The 20,333-nt window shown below is 42.5% G+C and overlaps 2 protein-coding genes across 4 annotated transcripts in view; both read left to right on the top strand.

Moving 5' to 3' along the window:
- The window catches only part of LOC122557630 (organic cation/carnitine transporter 2-like), a 178,126-nt gene extending 159,324 nt beyond the window's left edge, over positions 1–18,802 (top strand). The window contains exon 11 of the mRNA XM_043705422.2: positions 18,665–18,802. The gene's annotated coding sequence lies outside the window, so the exon portion shown is untranslated. The remainder of the gene's footprint in view (positions 1–18,664) is intronic.
- The window catches only part of LOC122557619 (organic cation/carnitine transporter 2-like), a 119,123-nt gene that overhangs the window by 22,046 nt on the left and 76,744 nt on the right, over positions 1–20,333 (top strand). The window contains exons 1-2 of one of the 3 annotated variants that reach the window (XM_043705370.2): positions 18,464–18,534; positions 18,665–19,104. In XM_043705370.2, the coding sequence (XP_043561305.2) occupies positions 18,495–18,534; positions 18,665–19,104 (480 nt within the window). In that variant the 5' untranslated portion in view covers positions 18,464–18,494. The other 2 variants (XM_043705380.2, XM_043705390.2) reach the window with 2 other exon arrangements.

The following is a 20,333-nucleotide window of genomic DNA, read 5'->3' as shown; positions in this document are numbered from 1 at the left end:
TTGATAAAACTCTTAGATCAAATTGACTTCCATTCCAGAACATTGAAGGAAATAATAGATTGATACAAATGGATGCATTAGCATTTATCTTTCATAATTCAATAGATTATACAGGGGTTCCTGCTGACTGGAAGACAAATGAAACCCAGTATTTAATAAAAGATGAAGAAGAGGAGTGGAGAACTACAGGTCTATTAGCTGTAGGTCTGTTAGATTGCTATCCATCGTACCAAAAATGTTATAAACTGTTATAAAGACAAGGAAACATTTAGAAAAGAATGGCAAACTTGGACATAGTCAGCATGAATTTAAGAAAGGAAATCATGTTTAACAACCTTGTTGGAATATTTTGAAGATATTAATTGCAGCATTGATAAAGGAGAACTAGTTGATGGGATGTATTTGGATTTACAGAGGACTTTTCATAAAATTCTACACGAGGCTATTATATAAAGTAATGGAGTTGGGAGTGGAATGGGGTGGAGAGTATACCAGAAGAATATAAGACAATAGAAATAGGAACAGGAGTAGGCTATTCAGCCCCTTGAGCCTGAACAGGCATTGTGGCTCAGTGGTTAGCACTGTTGCCTCACAGCACCAGGTACCCAGGTTCAATTCCAGCCTTGCGCAATTGTCTGTGTGGAGTTTGCACATTCTCTCCATGTCTTCATGGGTTTCCTCCCACTGTCCAAAGATATACAGATTATGTGAACTGGCCATGTTAAATTGCCCATGCGTTTTCAGGGATGTGTAAGTTAGATGCATTAGTCAGGGGTAAATATAGGGTAGGGGGTTACTCTTCGGAGGTTTGGTGTGGACTTGTTGGGCTGAAAGACCTGTTTCCACACTGTTGGGATTCTATGATTCTAATAGGATCATGGCTGCTCCATCTTTCCTCATGCCCATGGCTCTGCCCTTCCTCCGTAATGCTTGATTCCTCTACTGATCCAGAATCTATTTGTCTCAATGTTAAATGTGCACAAGGACATTGTTCCCAAAGCTCTATAATGGCAAGCAGTTCCAAAGACTCACAACCTTCTGAGAGAAGAAATTCCTCCTCATCTCAGTCCTAAACTTGCACCCCTTTATTCTGAGACTATGTCCCTTGCCCTAGATTCTCCCATGAGAGGAAACAAGCGCGCAGTATTTACACTTTAAGGCTCTTTAAGGATCCTATATGTCTCAATGAGATCATCTCTCATTCTTCTAAACTCTGGTGAGTAGAGTCACAACCTGTTTAGCATACTAGTATGGATTGAAACTTGACTAATAGACAAAATGTAGAGAGTTAGACTAAGCAGGGAAGTGATCTCAGCTCCAAGACATCTCTGCAGCTGTCCCTCAGGTTGGTGCCCTTGACCCAACCATTTTTGACCACACATCATCAATGACCTTCCTTCCATCATTAGGTCAAAAGTGGGGATGTTGACTGATGATTGCACAATGTTCAGCACCACTCATGACTCTTCGGATACAGAAGAAGTCCATGCCCAAACACAGCAAGACATGAACAACATCCTAGCTTGGGGTAACAAGTGGAAAAATTGATGCCACACAAGTGCCAGTCAATGATCATCTCCAGTAAGAGAGAACTTAACAATTGCCTCTTGACAGTCATCATTGTTGCCTCACAGAATCTTTCACAGACAAGATCTTGGGAGTTACCATTGACTAGGAACTGAACTTAACTAGGTGAAAGTGAGTACTGCAGACACTGGAGATTAGAATCAAGAATGTGGTGCTGGAAAAGCACAACAGGTCAGGCTGCATTCAAGGAGCAGGAGAATTGATGTTTTGGGCAAAAGGCCTTCATCAGGAACTCAACTAGTCATGTAAATACTGTGGCTACAAAAGAAGGTCAGATTCTAGGAATCTGGCAGTGAATAATTCACCTCCAAGCTCCCATAAACCCATCCACCATCTCCAATACACATATCAGGTATGTGATGGAATACACTTCACTTACCTGAATGAGTGCAGCCCCAACAACACTCAAGAAGCTTGACACCATCCAAGCAGCCCATTTGATTGACACTACATCTGCAAGCATCCACTCCCTCTGTGACTGATGTTCAGTAGCAGCAGTGTGTGCTATTTACAAGGTGCGCTGCAGAAATCCGCCAAAGATCCTGAGATAGCACCTTTTAAAACCATGACCACTTCCATCAAGACAAAGGGCCGCAGACACATGAGAACACTGCCACCTGCAAGTTCCCTTTCAAGCCATTCACCATCCTGACTTGAAAATATAAGAGCAGGAGACCACATGACTTAGGAGCAGAAATAGACTATTCTGTTCATGAAGGGCTCTTGCCCGAAATGCGATTCTCCTGCTCCTCGGATGCTGCCTGACCTGCTGTGCTTTTCCAGCACCATACTCTCCATTCTGCTCGTCAAGTTTGATCTACTCACCATTCAATGAGATCATAATTGATGTGACAATCCTCAACTCTACTTTCCTCCTTTTACTCTAACCCTTAATTCCCTTACTGATATGCTTCATGATCCAACCTCTACAACCCTCTCTGGTAAAGAGAGATTAACTACCCTCTGTGAAGAAATTTCTCTGAAACTGTGACTCCTTATTCTGAGATGAACACCTGCTCCTAAATCCTCCCACATGGGGAAACAACATTTTTGCATCACTCTCCCAAGATAGCGGCTCCTGAACTCCACCCCGTCTATTTCTTTTCTTTTGTTCTTTCTCATTTCACTTTTTTTTTCATTTTACTTCCTGTCCTCAGCAGCATCAGCTAACGCGGAATCTTGGTTTCAGTGTGGACTTAAACTCTTGGTCTCAGTGTGGACTCAAACCCCCTGTCTCAGTGTGGAATCAATCTCCCAGTCTCAGTGTGGATTCAAACTCCCGGTCTCAGTGTGGACTCAAACCCCCTGCCTCAGTGTGGACTCAATCTCCCAGTCTCAGTGTGGACTCAAACTCCCTGTCTCAGTGTGGACTCAATCTCCCAGTCTCAGTGTGGACTCAAACCCCCTGTCTCAGTGTGGACTCAATCTCCCAGTCTCACTGTGGACTCAAACCCCCTGTCTCAGTGTGGATTTAAACTCCCGGTCTCAGTGTGGACTCAATCTCCTGGTCTCAGTGTGGATTCAAAGTCCCTGTCTCAGTGTGGACTCGAACACCTAGCCTCAAGGTGAAGCCCAGTACGGTCTGAGTTGGAAGGACTGTTATTTTGAATTCTTATTTCTTTATTTTTAGAACTTATGGCTAGACTTCTAAATTTCTTTATTTTTCTAATTTTGTCCCTAAGAATTATACTTAAGAATCTATACCTGGGTACCTTGGTACCTAAGATGGCACTGTAAGTGGCAACTTATAAGCTTTTCACTGTACTCAGGTGAGCACATGTGACAATAAAGCTCATTCAAATGCTAATTCTGCATCTGTGCTGTCAAGGTAGTTAGAGAGTCGAGGAATAGGAGGAATAGGGAGAGAGAACAGTTAAATGCGTGGCTACAGGGATGGTGCAGGAGGGAGGGTTTCCGGTATTTGGATAACTGGGGTTCTTTCTGGGGAAGGTGGGACCTCTATAAACGGGATGGTCTACACCTGAACCTGAGGGGCACCAGTATCCTTGGTGGGAGGTTTGCTAGTGCTCTTGGGGGGGGTTTAAACTAACTCTGCAGGGGCATGGGAACCCAGACTGTAGCTTTAGGGTGCAGGACCTGGAGTGTAGGGAGGTTAGGAACATGGCATCAATTTCAAAGGAGGGTGCCTGTAAACAGGAAAGTGGTTTGAAGTGTGTATACTTCAATGCAAGAAGTATACGAAATAAGGTAGGTGAACTTGCAGCGTGGGTTGGTACCTGGGACTTCGATGTTGTGGCTATTACGGAGACATGGGTAGAACAGGGACAGGATTGGCTGTTGCAGGTTCCAGGGTTTAAATGTTTTAGTAGGGTCAGAGGTGGGGGTAAAAGAGGGGGAGGTGTGGCATTGCTTGTCAAAGATAGTATTACAGCTGTGGAAAGGACGATGGATGAAGACTCGCCATCTGAGGTAGTTTGGGCTGAGGTTAGGAATAGGAAAGGTGAGCTCACCCTGTTAGGAGTTTTTTACAGGCCTCCTAATAGTCCTAGAAACGTAAAAGAAAGGATTGCGAGGATGATTCAAGAGAAGAGTGAAAGTAATAGGGTGGTTGTTATGGGGGACTTTAACTTTCCTGATATTAATTGGGAAAGCTATAGCTCAAGTTCGTTAGATGGGTCAGTGTTTGTCCAATGTGTGCAGGAGGGTTTCCTGACACAATATGTAGATAGGCCAACAAGAGGTGAGGCCATACTGGATTTGGTTCTGGGTAATGAACCAGGCCAGGTGTTAGAATTAGAGGTAGGTGAGCACTTTGGGGACAGTGACCACAATTCGGTGACTTTTACTCTAGTGATGGAGAGGGATAAGTGTGCACTACAGGGCAAGAGTTATAGATGGGGGCAGGGAAATTATGATGCTGTGAGGCATGACTTAGGATGTGTGGCCTGGAAAAGTAAGCTTCAAGGCAAGGGTGTAATTGATATGTGGAGCTTGTTCAAGGAGCAACTATTGAGTGTCCTTGATAAGTAAGTGCCCGTCAGGCAGGGAGGAAAGGGTCGTGTGAGGGAGCCGTGGTTTAATAAGGAATTGGAATCCCTTGTTAAATGGAAGAGGGCGGCCTATGTAAAGATGAGGCGTGAAGGTTCAATTGGGGCGATTGAGAGTTATAAGGTAGCCAGGAAGGACCTGAAGAGAGAGCTAAGAGCAGCAAGGAGGGGACATGAAAGGTCCTTAGTTGGTAGGATTAGGGAAAACCCTAAGGCTTTCTATAGGTATGTCAGGAATAAAAGAATGACTAGGGTAGGAATAGGTCCAGTCAAGGATAGTAGTGGGAAGTTGCGTGTGGAGGCTGAAGAGATTGGGGAGACATTGAATGAATACTTTTCGTCAGTATTCAATCAGGAACAGGACATTGTTGTCAATGTGAGTACTGAGTCACAATTAAGTAGAATGGATGGCTTTGAGGTATGTAGAGAAGAGGTGTTGGAAATTCTGGAAAGGGTGAAAATAGATAAGTCCCCTGGGCCTGATGGCATTTATCCTAGGATTCTCTGGGAAGCAAGGGAGGAGATTGCAGAGCCATTGGTCTTGATTTTTATGTCCTCGTTGTCTACAGGAGTAGTGCCAGAAGATTGGAGGCTACCAAATGTGGTTCCCTTGTTCAAGAAGGGGAGTAGGGATAACCCTAGTAACTATAGGCCGGTGAGTCTCACTTCTGTTGTGGGCAAAATCTTAGAGAGAATTGTAAGGGATAGGATTTATGAACATCTGGATAGGAATAATGTGATCAAGGATAGTCAGCATGGTTTTGTGAAGGGCAGGTCGTGCCTCACAAACCTTATTGAATTCTTTGAGAAGGTGACTAAGGAGGTGGACGAGGGGAAAGCAGTAGATGTGGTGTATATGGATTTTAGTAAGGCGTTTGATAAGGTTCCCCATGGTAGACTACTGCAAAAAATACGGAGGTATGGCATTGAGGGTGAGTTGGAGGTTTGGATTAGGAGTTGGCTGGCTGGAAGAAGACAGAGGGTAGTAGTTGATGGCAAAGGTTCATCTTGGAGTGCTGTCACTAGCGGTGTTCCGCAAGGATCTGTTTTGGGACCATTGCTGTTTGTCATTTTTATAAATGACCTGGAGGAGGGGTTAGAAGGTTGGGTGAGCAAGTTTGCAGATGATACGAAAGTCGGAGGAGTTGTAGACAGTGAGGAAGGATGTGGCAGGTTACAGCAGGATATAGATAAGCTGCAGAACTGGGCAGAAAGGTGGCAAATGGAGTTCAATGTAGCTAAGTGTGAGGTGATTCACTTTGGTAAGAGTAATAAAAAGATGGGGTACTGGGCTAACGGTTGGATACTTGGTAGTGTGGATGAGCAGAGGGATCTTGGTGTCCATGTACACAAATCTTTGAAAGTTGCCACCCAGGTAAATAGTGCGGTGAAGAAGGCATATGGCGTACTGGCTTTTATTGGTAGAGGAATTGAGTTCTGGAGTACTGAGGTCATGTTGCAGTTGTATAAGACTCTGGTGCGGCCACATCTGGAGTATTGTGTGCAATTTTGGTCGCCATACTATAGGAAGGATATGGAGGCACTGGAACGGGTGCAGAGGAGGTTTACCAGGATGTTGCCAGGTATGGTAGAAAGATCGTATGAGGAAAGGCTGAGGCACTTGGGGTTGTTTTCATTGGAGAAAAGAAGGTTTAGGGGTGACTTGATAGAGGTATATAAGATGATTAGGGGTTTAGATAGGGTCGACAGTGAGAATCTTTTTCCACGTACGGAGTCAGCTATTACAAGGGTGCATAGCTTTAAATTAAGGGGTGGTAGGTATAGGACAGATGTTAGGGGTAGGTTCTTTACTCAGCGAGTCGTGAGTTCATGGAATGCCCTGCCAGTAGCAGTGGTGGACTCTCCCTCATTATGGGCATTTAAGCGGGCATTGGATAGGCATATGGAGGATAGTGGGCTAGTGTAGGTTAGGTGGGCTTGGATCGGCGCAACATCGAGGGCCGAAGGGCCTGTACTGCGCTGTATTCTTCTATGTTCTATGTTCTATGTTTCAATAAGGTTGCCTCTCATTCTTCTATATTCCAATGGGTGCAGCCCAACCTCTCCTGATAAATCAATCTCTCCATTCTTGGTATCGGCCTGGTCAACCTTTTCTGGACAGGCTCTAATGCCAGTATTTCTTTACTTAGATAAAGGGCCTGAATTTGTTCACTGTAAATTAGCTATGGTTTGACTCGTGCCTGGCATATTTTTAGCAAAACCACCTTACTTTTATATCCCAATCCCTTTCAAATAAAAACCAATATTGTATATGCCTTCCCTGTTACTCAATGAACTTGGATGCTAGTTTTTGTTATTTATGGATGAGAACTCCCAATGCCTCTGTTCAGTAGCTTTCTGCTGTGTTTCTCCACTTAAATAATATTCAGCTCTTCTATTCTTCCAGGAAAATGGATAACCTTAAATTTCCCCACATTATTTTTTTAACTGTCAATTACTTAACCTGTCTAGACCCATCTGCAGACTCTTTGAGTCATCCTCACCCCTTACCTTTCCATCTCTTTTTGTGTTGTCCACAAACTTGGCTAAAGTCAATTCATTTTCCCTACCCATATCATTAAAAATATTGTAGTGAATAATTATGATGTGGAGATGCCGGTGTTGGACTGGGGTGGGCAAGGTCAGAAGTCGCAAAACACCAAGTTATAGTCCAATAGGTTTATTTGAAATCACAAGCCTTCGGAGTGCTGTTACTTCGTCAGACGAAAAGAAGAGAAACACACAGGCACATAATTTACAGGCAGAGAGATCAAAAGATCGTACAAATGATGTGAGTGGAATGTTGATAGGCTGAGTCATAAGTCTCTGCAGGTGATCAAAAGTGTCAGACGGGTGTGAGTAAAGTGGTGCCGGAAAAGCACAACAGGTCAGGCAGCATCCGACGAGCAGGAAAATCGACATTTCGGGCAAAAACCCTTCATCAGCCCTTTCCTGATGAAGGGCTTTTGCCCGTAATGTCAATTTTCCTGCTCCTCGGATGCTGCCTGATCTGCTGTGCTTTTCCAGCACCACTCTAATCTAGACTCTGATCCCCAGCATCTGCAGTCCTCACTTTTGCCTGATGTGAGTAAAGTGTCAACAGCTGAATAATAAGTGAATGGATGATGTATAATCCAATTATTTGAGGAAGAGAGATAATTATAACAAATTAAGAACAAGGTGGTGCTGGAAACAAACCAAACGGCTGGAATAACATGATAGGTATAAGAACTACATGCCGAGGATCCAATCAAAGTAGCAAGTGATCCAAAACTGTACAAACTAATTAAGGAAGAGAGATCATTACAAATTATCAAGGTGGTGGTGTCAAAACAGGATAGTATGGAAGGTTTTACAGATACGTAACAGTGTGGTGGGGTTTCCTGTAGTGTGATATGAACCCAAGATCACAGTTGAAGCCATCTTCATGGGTATGGAACTTAGCTAACAGTTTCTGCTTGGTAATTCTGCATTGTGTTATTGAAAGCTACCTTGAAGGAAGCTTACCCGAAGAGCAGAGACTGAATGGCCTTAACTGCAGAAGTGTTCCCCAACTGGGAGGGAATATTCCTGTCTGGCAATTATTGCATGGTGTCCATTCATTTGTTGTAGGGTCTGCACTGTTTTGCCAATATACCATGCCTCAGGACATCCTTGCCTGCAGCTCATGAGATAGACAACACTGGATGAGTCACATGAGTATCTGCCGTGTACATGGTGAGTGGTGTTTCCCTGTGTGATTGTAGTATCCACGTTGATGATTTGGCATGTCTTGCAGTGATTACCATGGCAGAGTTGTGCAGTGTTGTGGTCAACGTTGTTCTGAAGGCTGGGTAGTTTTCTGCGAATAATGGTCTGTTTACGCTTTGGTCGTTGTTTGAAAGTGAGAAGTGGAAGTGTGGGGATGATCTTGGTGAGCTAGTCATCATCACTGATGATATGTGGAAGACTGTGAAGAACATGGCATAGTTTCTCCGCTCCGGGGAAGTATTGGATGAAGTAAGGTTCTCTATTGGCCGTGTCCTGTGTCTGTCTTCTGAGGAGGTTGTTGTAGTTTTTTGCTGTGGCATGTCAGAACCAGCGATCGATGAGTTGAACATCGTATATTCCAGCATCTTTGGATATCCATCACGCTCCTCCTTGTCTGAGCAGATCCTGTATATATGCAGAGCTTGTCTGTAGGGGGTGGGTTCTTTACCATGTTTAGGGTTGAAGCCTCTGATTTTTGGGTCAGTGTCCTCCAAGGCGGCTTTTGCGATATACAACAATGCAGAATCGCTGAGCAGAAACTGATAGCTAAGTTCCATACCCATTAGGATGGCCTCAACTGTGATCTTGGGTTCATGCCACACTACAGGAAACCCCACCACACTGTTCTGTATCTGTAAAATCTTCCCTACTGTCCTGTTTTGACACCATCACCTTGATAACTTGTTATGATCTCTCTATATTAATTAGTTTTTATAGTTTTGGATTACTTGTTACTTTGATTACACCTTCGGCATGTGACTCTTATATCATCATGTTATTCCAACCATTTGGTTTGTTTCCAGCACCACCTTATTTTTAATTTTTTGCAATTATCTCTCTTATTCAATTACTCAGATTATAGGTCATCCCTTCACTTGTTATTCAGCTGTTGACATGTTATTCAAACCGTCTGACACTTTTGATCACCTGTAGAGACTTACTCAGCCTGTTTACACTCCGCTCACACCATTTGTACAATCTTTTGATCTCCCTGCCTATAATTTCTGTGCCTGTGTGCTTCCCTCTCACTTCACCTGATAAAGGAGCAGCGCTCCAAATGCTTGTGATCTCAAACAAACCTGTTGGATTTTAAACTGGTGTCATGTGAGTTCTGACTTTGCAAATAATTATGACCACAATACTCCACAGGTTGGTATACATAAAATGCTCCCCTTATCCCAACTGTCTGTCTTTTATTGCTCCTGTATCCACACTACCTATAAAACCATGGGCTCTCATCTTATTAAGTAGCCTAATATGGAGTACCATGTCAAATACCTTATGAAAATATTACCATTCCTTCCATGTCCTTGGGTCAAAATCCTGGAACTTCCTCCCTTATGACATGTGGATTAATTTATAGCACGTAGACTGTAGCAGTTCAAGAAGACAGCTCATTGTTACTTTCTCAAAGGCATTCAGAGGTGAGTAATAAATGTTGGTATCCCATGAGTGAATTAAAGAAATTCTCTGGATGGCAGACTTTTAATTGAGGTTTGTCATAATGGTCAGTGCTAGCAGTCCACAATCTGTTTAAATAATTTGAATGTGGGCACCAATTCTTATATTTCCAAAGTTGCTGATGATACCAAACTGAGTTGGACCTTTAGTCATGAGGAGTGTGCAAGGAAGCTTCAAGAGGCCTTGAACAGGCTAAGTGAATGAGCTAAAACATGGCTGGTGCAATATACTATAAATAAGTATGAAGTGTTCTTTTGGTGGGAAAAAAGCAGACAGGCAGAATATTTCCAAAATGGTGAGAAGTTTGAAAGTGTGAGTGTCCAAAAAATGACCTTGGTCATGAAGCATGAATAGTCTGCCTGCAGTTGCAGCATGCATTTAGAAAGGCTAATGGTATGTTGGCAGTCATTTCAATGGGAGTTGAGTATAGAATTAGAAATAGCTAACTGCAGTTGTATAGAGCCTTTGAAGATAACTCATTGGGATTATTGTGTAGTCTTTGTCTCTGTTATGGACTTGGCCAGACCCCTCAAAACATTTGTAAGTAGATAGCCCAGACCGTAACTTTGCTATTTGTTTAGATAGGTGTATAGTGAATATGCCGAGAGGAAATGAGCTGGATCAATAGCCAAGTTTTAAACAAACAAAATATATTTACAGAATTCCAGAATGAAACACAGAGAACAGAAAACAGAATAACGGATAACTTATCCTATCCAAACATAACTTAATGATGTTGTTCCGAAAATATTTGCAAAAGTCCCAATACATGCATCCCTTCGCACAAACAGTAAACCATGGCACAGGCAACTTATAGTTCAAAATCATAAGGGCAGAAGGACAGAGAGGAGGCTTCCAGTTTCCCCTGTGACTCTTACTCAATGCATTTCCAAATTGAATTGAACTGCACAGCTAGAGAGCTGGCCACGCCCCTTGACGATGCCAAGTTTTTAAAAGAGCTTTCAAGCTTTTGGCCTGAAGCACTATCTGTTAAGGTAAACAACAAGGCCCCAATGAACTATTCAAACTTCAGACACAATGGAGCCTGGCCAATTACCCAATCTCTGAAAAAAAACTCAAGGGCAAAGTAACCTTGTACCAGACCAGCATTGTGCCAGTCTCCATGGAATGTAATGAAGGTTCGCCGGATTAATCCCTGGGACGGTGTGGTTGTTTTATGACAAGAAATTATGTAACTTCATCTGTATTCTCTTAATTTTGAGGAGCAAGAGGTGATCTCATTGAAACTTACAGAATCCTGACTGGCTGGATATATATAAAATGGTTCTCCCTGGCTGGTGACCTAAACCCAGGGGACATAATCTCAAGATGTGTGGGTCATTTAAGGCTGAGATGAAGAGGAATTCCTTCACTGTGAGAATGATAAACCTTCAGAATTCTCTACCTTGGAAGGTTGGAGAAACTCAATCATTGTGCAACTTCAAGAGAGAAGTCAATAAATCTTTGGAAATGAATGAGACTAAGAGATGTAGAGATAATGTGGGAAAATGACACTGAGTTAATGATCAGTTATGATCCAGATTGGCAGGGCAGATTCAATGGACTGGATGTTCTATTTCACTTCCTATGATTCCTATGAAATATATAATTTTAACCTTATTTTCAAATCCCCCCATCACCTCATTTCCTCTCTATCTATGTACTCTCCTCCAGTCTTACAACCCTCTGAAACATCTGCGCACATCTAAACTCTGACATATCATAATTTTCATTGTGCCAACATTTCTCGTCATATGTAAAGGCCTAAACTTGATAAGTCCTTCCCTTCCTCTCTCTGCCTCTCTACCTTCGTTTTCTTCTTTTAAGGTACTGCTTAGAGCTATCTCTTCGATCATCTGCTCTAATACCTCTTTATGTGGCTCAGTGCCATTTTTGTTTATTACTGCTTTTATGAAGCAACTTGGGGAACTTTGTTATCTTAGCAATGCCCTACGTAGATACAAGCAGTTGTTGTTAACATTATAGTAGAAGAAATGTTGAATGGGTGTGTGCCTTATATAGGAACTGAGTAGTTGTAGAAATATTGGACACTGCTGTGAGCTTGTGACCACCTATGACACCCAGATTTCAATTAATCCCATGTGAATGGTGTGGAAAACCTTTCTTTCCTCTGACAGCTGGAAGGGACCTAACCAATGAATGAATTGATAGTCATGCTCAAACTGCCAGTAAATGGATATCACCATGGCCAGTCTTTCTCAGTAGGGTCATTGATTTGGTCTTTTGAGAGTAGTATCCTTAGGTACCTGTAGTGAATTAGGTCACCGATTGTCTTTCACGCTCATCAGGAGCAGAAGAATCAACGTTTCGAGCATATGCCCTTTCCTGATGAAGGGTTAATGCCCGAAACGTCGATTCTCCTGCTCTTCAGATGCTGCCTCACCTGCTGTGCTTTTCCAGCACCACATTTTCGACTCTGATCTTTAGCATCTGCAGTCCTCACTTTATCCTAACTGAAAAAGAAGTTAAAAATCATACAACACCAAGTTTTTAACTTGGATTTTTAACTTTGCCCACCAGTCCAACACCGGCACCTCCAAGTCATGAAGAAGAACTAACTTACAAGCACATCAGAGTCAGAAACAAGAAAAGACCGGTTAATGTTATGGGTGCAGACGCTGTCAGAACTAGATTTGAATTTTGGTGAAGAGATCCAGAGAGGTAGGTGGGCTTCAAAGGAAACGGGGACTTTTTAAAATAAAAGCTATTTTGCTCGCAGATGATTTAAATTGAAAATTAGTTTTGGAGAGACAAAATTGGTAAACTGATTCTGAGAAACTAGCCACTGGTACACAACACTAAATTTAAAGGTTGTAGCTTAGTAGTCATTTCTAAGGATGTTGGCATTGTGCTCATATATTCTTGAGTACAGATACACTACTAACTCTTTTATTCAACTGTACTAACACTCATCAGGTTTAACTATATTAAAAGATGAAGCAGAAATAGCAAAATCAAATTAAAGTTGATCAATTTTTAAATAAGGTACTGTTAGTAAGACATCCTCATGAAAAAAACTGATGATGGGATGTAGTGGAGAAATGGTTTCAATTCTAACTTTAAAATTCCAATGTCTAGGTATGAATATGAACTCTAGATCAAGAGTCTGTTTTGGTGACTTATTGCAGGACAATGGATGGATGGGATGCAAGTTTGGATAAGGACACCAGATGTTTTGCATCAGCTCAAATTTATGTAGGGTGGATGATGGGAACCTGGTCTGGAGAACATTGGAATAGTCAAGTTTAGAGGTATCAAAGACATGGATGAGGATTCCAGAATACCTGAACCAAGACAGGCTGGAATTGGACAGAAAGGTATGCAGTCTTGATGATGAATGGCTATGTAGTAGGAAAGTGTTCTCAGTGTCAAACATGATGTCAAGACAATGAAAATCTGTGCAACCTCAGACAGTCATGAGGGAGTGGGTTGAGTTGGTGACGAGGAAATATAGATTGTGCTAGAACCAATGAAAATGGATTACATCCTACATAAAAACAGGCCATTCTAACTAACAGGTCCATGCCAGTATTTTGAACGGACTCAAGCCTCCTGTCTTTCCTCAGACAAATCTACTGATACAACCCTCTTTTCACTTCTTCCTCAAACACTTATCCAACTTTCTCTTAATCAGTCTTTGTGGTAATGAATTCCCAAACACATACATCTCTGAGTGAAGAAGTTTATTTTGAATTCCATATTTTATTTCTTATATTGATGACCTCTAGTTTTATTCTTTCCCACAAGTGGAAATCATCTCCTTGCATTCACTCTATCAAGACCTTTCATGATTTGGAGATGCCGGTGTTGGACTGAGGTGTATAAAATTAAAAATCACACAACACCAGGTTATAGTCTAACAGGTTTAATTGGAAGCACTAGCTTTCGAAGTGCTGCTCCTTCATCAGGTGGTCATCAGGTGTTGTGTGATTTTTAACTTTGTAAGATCTTTCATAATTTTGCAGCTCTCTGTGTTTTTCCACTTCAGAACATATTATATTAAAACTATTATTATTAGTTCTGAAATAATAACAATAGTTTTAATATAATATGAAACTTCATAACTGACAGCAGGTTTTTTTTCCAAGACAGAGTTGCGTGTGATTTGGAGGGAAAGTTGCAGTGCTCATTTTCCTAATGGACTTAACGGACTCATCGTGCTCGGTGATTGGTGTCTATAGTTTGGAGAGTGATGCCAACGAATCTCAGTATATCTCTGATGGTACATACTTTGCCCATGCAATATGTATACCTTGCTGCAGGAGTGAATTTGATGCTGATCAAGTGGGGTGCTCTGTCTGGACACTGTCGAGCTTTTTGAGTATCAATGGAGGTATGCCTAATCAGGCGAGAGGAGAACTTTTCATTACACTCCTGCCTTGTGCCTTATAGATGGTAAACAAGCTTTTAGGAATCAGGAGGTGAGTAATTCATTCCAGAACTTACAACCTCTGCCCTGCTGCTCTTGACTGCCTTGTTAAATTTCTTTTCAAAACTAGCCCTGAGTGTCAATTTGAGGGAGGTTTATGAAAGTTTTCTCAAATGCAATTTTATAGTACTCTTCTCACTGCTCCTCCGTGATTTCCTCTCATGTTATCTTGTGCTCACTGGTCACAGACTTGCTGGTCCATGCTGGGACTTTCCAAGTTTCACCACCACCTCCCCTCCTCATTTCCCACATCCATCACCACCCCAACACCCTTAGCTCTTTCCAATTCCAGCTCTGGATCAGTTCAAGCAGTGCAAGCCAGGAGCTAGTCTCCCTATTGTCTGAGGAATATCCCCCAGGTGTGAGATGGCAGATCAAGGGAAATTAGCATCCCACCTGGAGCTTCTGGTTGATGTGGTAGTAGAAAGAAGGGCTGTCCTCTTCCCTCAGGACTGCCAGAGGAGACTGCTGTGTCCAACACAGCCAGCCTAGTACAGAGTTGTCTCCTGAGCCAGATTGAGAGGAACTTCTAGCAATTCCAGAAGAAGGTTATTGACCCTCTGTGCCCAGCAAAGATAAGTGCCATAATCTTCGTCCTGCTCCTTCAATCTAACTCACTCTAACACTGAACCAACCTCCTACCAAGGCTCATGCTCTGCCACTCTCACTATTGCATGCCCGCTCCATTGCCCCAGATTACTAAACCCTTCCTGCCCTTTGTGCTGCCTACTCATACGGGACAACTCAGCTCTTTGCCTCCACTGCATTAACACTAACAGCTGTGCCAGCCACTGACATCTTACTCAACCACTCCCTTTGTCTTCTTTCAGTGGGAAACAGCCCATAGTTGGGCAGAAAGGAGCCAGGTGGGTGGCGGGGTCCCCAGTATATGTCTCTGAACCTCCATCGAGGGCAGAGTCCTTGCCTTAGTTGGAGAGGAGTATGATCACCATGATCAGTAGGCAAGTAAGGTTCATTGTCAAATGCCACACCGTCCTTGCCCCCATCTCACCGTTGTGAATATATTCACAACATGCCCACGCCACCAGCCCTATTTTGTAGCTCATCCCCTCTCGCCTTCAAGCATCAGTGACATCTACACAACTTCCAGCATGAAGGCAATGTGCTAACATCTGCACTTCCACCTATGAAAGGAGATACATCACCTCAGAAGGTTTCTCCTATCCTCTGCCCCAGTTCAGGCACTGACACTTCGGTGGGTTCTTTAACTGGTGCTATGACCCTGGGGAAAAGACCCTGATGCTCAAGCCCCACTACGCCCAGGGTAGTTAAAGACGTAATCAAATTGCTCAAGGCTCCCAATTTACCTGTTTGATTGTGTCAGGTTAAAAGCATATACTGATCAGGTTTCTTTACATGACAAACAACTTTTTATTAGAAAGACATCAGTTCTAACCACAGGAAAACCAAATGTAAATTATCAATTTGTAACTCTGCTAGTTTAAACCTTATATTTACCTAAATCCCTCTGTAATCATACAAGCAGACGCGGACAAACAAAGAAGTATAGATATTATGGGTGAAGGGAAAAGTTGGTGCCACTGTTTAAGACCGGTGGCAAGGACAAGCCAAGGAACTATAGACCAGTGAGCCTGATGTCAGTGGTGGGCAAGTTGTTGGAGGGAATCATGAGGGACAGGATATACATGTATTTGGAAAGACAAGGACTGATTAGGGATCGTCAACATGGCTTCATGTGTGGGAAATCATGTCTCACAAACTTGATTGAGTTTTTTGAAGAAGTAACAAAGAGGATCGATGAGGGCAGAGCAGTGGACGTGAACTATATGGACTTCAGTAAGGCGTTCGACAAGGTTCCCCATGGGAGACGGGTTAGCAAGGTTAGATCTCATGGAATACAGGGAGAACTAGCCATTTGGATACAGAACTGGTTCAAAGGTAGTAGACAAAGAGGGTGTGGTGGAGGGTTGTTTTTCAGACTGGAGGCCTGTGACCAGTGGATTGCCACAAGGATCGGTGTTGGGTCTACTACTTTTCATTATTTAGATAAATGATTTGGATGTGAGCATAAGAGGTATAGATAATAAGTTTGCAGATGACACCAAAATTAGACGTGTAGTGGACAACAAAGAAGGTTACCTCAGGTTACAAGTGAGATCTCGATCAGATGGACCAAGAGGCTGAGAAGTGGCAGATGGAGTTTAATTTAGATAATCGCGAGGTGCTGCCTTTTGGGAAAGCAAATCTTAGCAGGACTTATACACTTAGTAGTAAGGTCCTAGGGAGTGTTCCTGAACAAAGAGACCTTGGAGTACAGGTTCATAGCTCCTTGAAAATGGAGTCACAGGCAGATGGGATAGTGAAGAAGGCATTTGGTATACTTTCCTTTATTGGTCAGAGTATTGAGTACAGGAGTTGGAAGGTCATGTTGTGGCTGTACAGGACATTGGTTAGGCCATTTTTGGAATATTGCATGCAATTCCAGTCTCTTTCCTATTGGAAAGATGTTGTGAAACTTGATAGGGTTGAGAAAAGATTTACAAGAATGTTGCCAGGGTTGGAGGATTTGAGCTACAGGGAGAGGTTGAATAGGCTGGGGTTGTTTTCCCTGGAGCGTCGGAGGCTGAGGGGTGACCTTATAGAGGTTTATAAAATCATGAGGGGCATGACTAGGATAAATAGACAAAGCTCTTCCCTGCAGTGTGGGAGTTCAGAACTAGAGGGCATAGGTTTAGGGTGAGAGGGGAAATATATAAAAGAGACCTGAGGGGCAATTATTTTCATGCAGAGGGTGGTACGTGTGTGCAATGAGCTGCCAGAGGAAGTGGTGGAGGCTAGTACAATTGCAACATTTAAAAGGCATTGGATGGGTATAGGAATAGGAAGGATTTGAAGGGACATGGGCCGGGTGCCGGTACGTGGGACAAGATTAGGTTGGGATATCTGGTCACAAGGACGAGTTGGACCGAAGGGTCTGTTTCCATGCTGTACATCTCTATGACTCTATGACTGTACTGGGGAAACACCGTAGCACTGGTCCACATAATGCAAAGAGGCATCACTTTTGCTTCTCTAAGTTGTACTTATTTCCAATCTTCATATCCAAATCCTTTCAGTTCTTTGCTGAGGGCACAGGGTGGTTAACACATTAATCATTCAGTCTTTCAGTTAGTGATTAGAGGCAACAGTTTATTGAAATACTGGTTGGGATTAACTATCTTTTCATTATTAGTTACTTTACTGCAGAGGAAGGAAAAGGAACAAGCTGAAAATACTAAGATGACCTTGTTCTGATGCAAGAGATGGATTTCTGCCCCTGTGCATGAACTGGCCTGGCAGCAACATTGCAATGTTAAGGTGTTAGGGAGCTCCAAAGTACAGCATTGAAGCAGTAAACTGTATTATAAGTGAGTCGGAGATGGGCCATGAGGATGTGTTGAGGCTGGTGCTTTTCTAATGCTGACCTTCATGGATGGACAGTGCAGGCAGTTACTGCACATGGAGTATGTCCTGATGCGTTGGGAAATGCTGTAATTGCTCTGACTTTCAAACCAGGAATTGACACCATCTGGTTTCTCTCTGTGCAATAGTAACTTGCATCAAAATTATGTTAGGTAGTAATGAGCTGCTAATGCATTGCAAGTGGCTTCTCACCGTCCACTCGTGACAGTCTCATCTCATTATTAAAGCCCTTTGTCGAAAATCAGGCATTTTGACCTTGACACTGAGAATTTCATTTTTCCATCTCACCATATTTGCTGAACTATTTTGCCATTGCTCACATAGTTCTGGGCCTGGGAAACCACTATCCAACAATTCATGCCATTCGCCAAAAGGCTAATTGAACATCGGCATTGGACATGTTAAATATCATATGCCATTTGGTCTGTTGCAGAGGCTGTCTCTAATTAGATTCATAAAGGTTTGCAATGCAATTGTTTGAACATTTATGAGAGTATCACTTTTTAAATCAAGTTCATTTTCCAGCAGAATCAGCCACAAAAAATGTTGATATGATGCATGATTACTATGGTAAATTTTATCTTGAAAAATAATTACATTTAACTTGAGTCTCAATTCTATTCCCAGTACAGCTTACTTAGAGCACCAGACTGTCAGCTGCTGCTTTCAGTCACATGCTGTAAGTGTCATTATAAAGTATTGAACTTGAGTTCATAAAGGGGTGGAGTCATGGTTTGACAGACAAAAGAAGGATCCAGTTAAACGTTTGCAAAATAAGGACATTGGAAGAACACATGCACCCTCAGAAGCGTTTCGAAGATTTCTGTAGACACGGTTTGGAGTTTTGTTAACAGAATATTAATTTGTAAACATGTTACCAGTTTATGAGATCAGATCAATGGTGATAGCTTTCTGGCAGGAATCTATTTGAAACCTGAATTAATCAGCTATGCTCTTTTCACAGGAAGCACATTTGAAACTAAAGCGCCGATTGCTCAGGAAAGAAATTGTTTCAGGAGTCAGAAAAAAATGCAAAGTTATGATGAGGCAACTGCTTTCCTGGGAGAATGGGGGCCATACCAGAGGACAATTTTCGTTTTCCTCAGTCTCACTGTTGTTCCAAATGGATACACAGCCCTAACTATGGTGTTTCTAGCAGATATTCCTCAGCACCATTGCCGTCTGCCTAATTCTTCAAATGTGACGATTGGAGAAACTTCCTATGTTAACCTAAGTTTGTTGATACCTGTGGAGGAAGTGGATGACGAACAAATGTACAGTAAATGCACCAGGTACAGGACACAAATGAAAGACAGTTTAAATGACACAATGCCTGAAATAGAGCCCTGTATTGATGGCTGGATGTATAACACAGACAGATATATGTCGACAATAGTCACTGAGGTAAGAAACTTTCATTTTATGCATTAATATAACACATTTTGTTACATGGGATGGCATTTGCAATGGGTTACCAAAGTTCTGGCAAGTTTTAAGATATTTTCACAATCATCAAAATTGGGTTTGTATCATTAATTTGAATTACTGTATATACTCGTGTAAAGGTTGATCTCATGGAAAGGCCAACCCCTTATTTGTGGCCAAGAAATCTTGTATTTTCCATATATCTCATGTAAAAGTCGATCCTACTATATTGCATTAGAAACCTCTTATAATGGAAACTGCATGTTCTCATTAACCTACTTAAACAAAATCACATTCATTCATACCAATAACTCTACGCATTGCTCTTTTTTTACTATATTGCGTCTCTAGTCATTCATTCCTTTAGAGTCATTGAGCCATAGAGATGTACAGCATGGAAACAGACCCTTTGGTCCAACCTATCCATGCCGACCAGATATCCCAACCCAATCTAGTCCCACCTGCCAGCACCCGGCCCATATCCTTCCAAACCCTTCCTAGTCATATACCCATCCAAATGCCTCTTAAATGTTGCAATTGTACCAGCCTCCATCACATGCTTTGGCAGTTCATTCCATACACGTACCACCCTCTGTGTGAAAAAGTTGCCCCTTGGGTCTCTTTTATATCTTTCCTCTCTCACCCTAACCTATGCCCACTAGTTCTGGACTCCCCGACCCCAGGGAAAAGACTTTTTCTATTTACCCTATCCATGCCCCTCATAATTCTGTAAACCTCTATAAGGTAACCCCTCAGCCTCCGACGCTCCAAAGAAAACAGCCCCAGCCTGTTCAGCCTCTCCCTGTAGCTCAAATCCTCCAACCCTGGCAACACCCTTGTAAATCTTTTCTGAACCCTTTCAAGTTTCACAACATCTTTCCGATAGGAAGGAGACCAGAATTGCATGCAATATTCCAACAGTGGCCTAACCAATGTCCTGTACAGCCACAACATGACCTCCCAACTCCTGCACTCAATACTCTGACCAATAAAGGAAAGCATACCAAATGCCTTCTTCACTATCCTATCTACCTGCGACTCCACTTTCAAGGAGCTATGAACTTACACTCCAAGGTCTCTTTGTTCAGCAACACTCCCTTGGACCTTACCATTAAGTGTATAAGACCTGCTAAGATTTGCTTTCCCAAAATGCAGCACCTCGCATTTATCTGAATTAAACTACATCTGCCACTTGTCACCCCTTTGGC

Source organism: Chiloscyllium plagiosum, unplaced genomic scaffold (genome assembly GCF_037043375.1).
Source record: "Chiloscyllium plagiosum isolate Xiang-an unplaced genomic scaffold, Cpla_swu_hap1 HiC_scaffold_2, whole genome shotgun sequence".
Classification (NCBI taxonomy): Eukaryota; Metazoa; Chordata; class Chondrichthyes; order Orectolobiformes; family Hemiscylliidae; genus Chiloscyllium; species Chiloscyllium plagiosum.
This window is presented reverse-complemented; position numbering and strand designations above follow the sequence as displayed.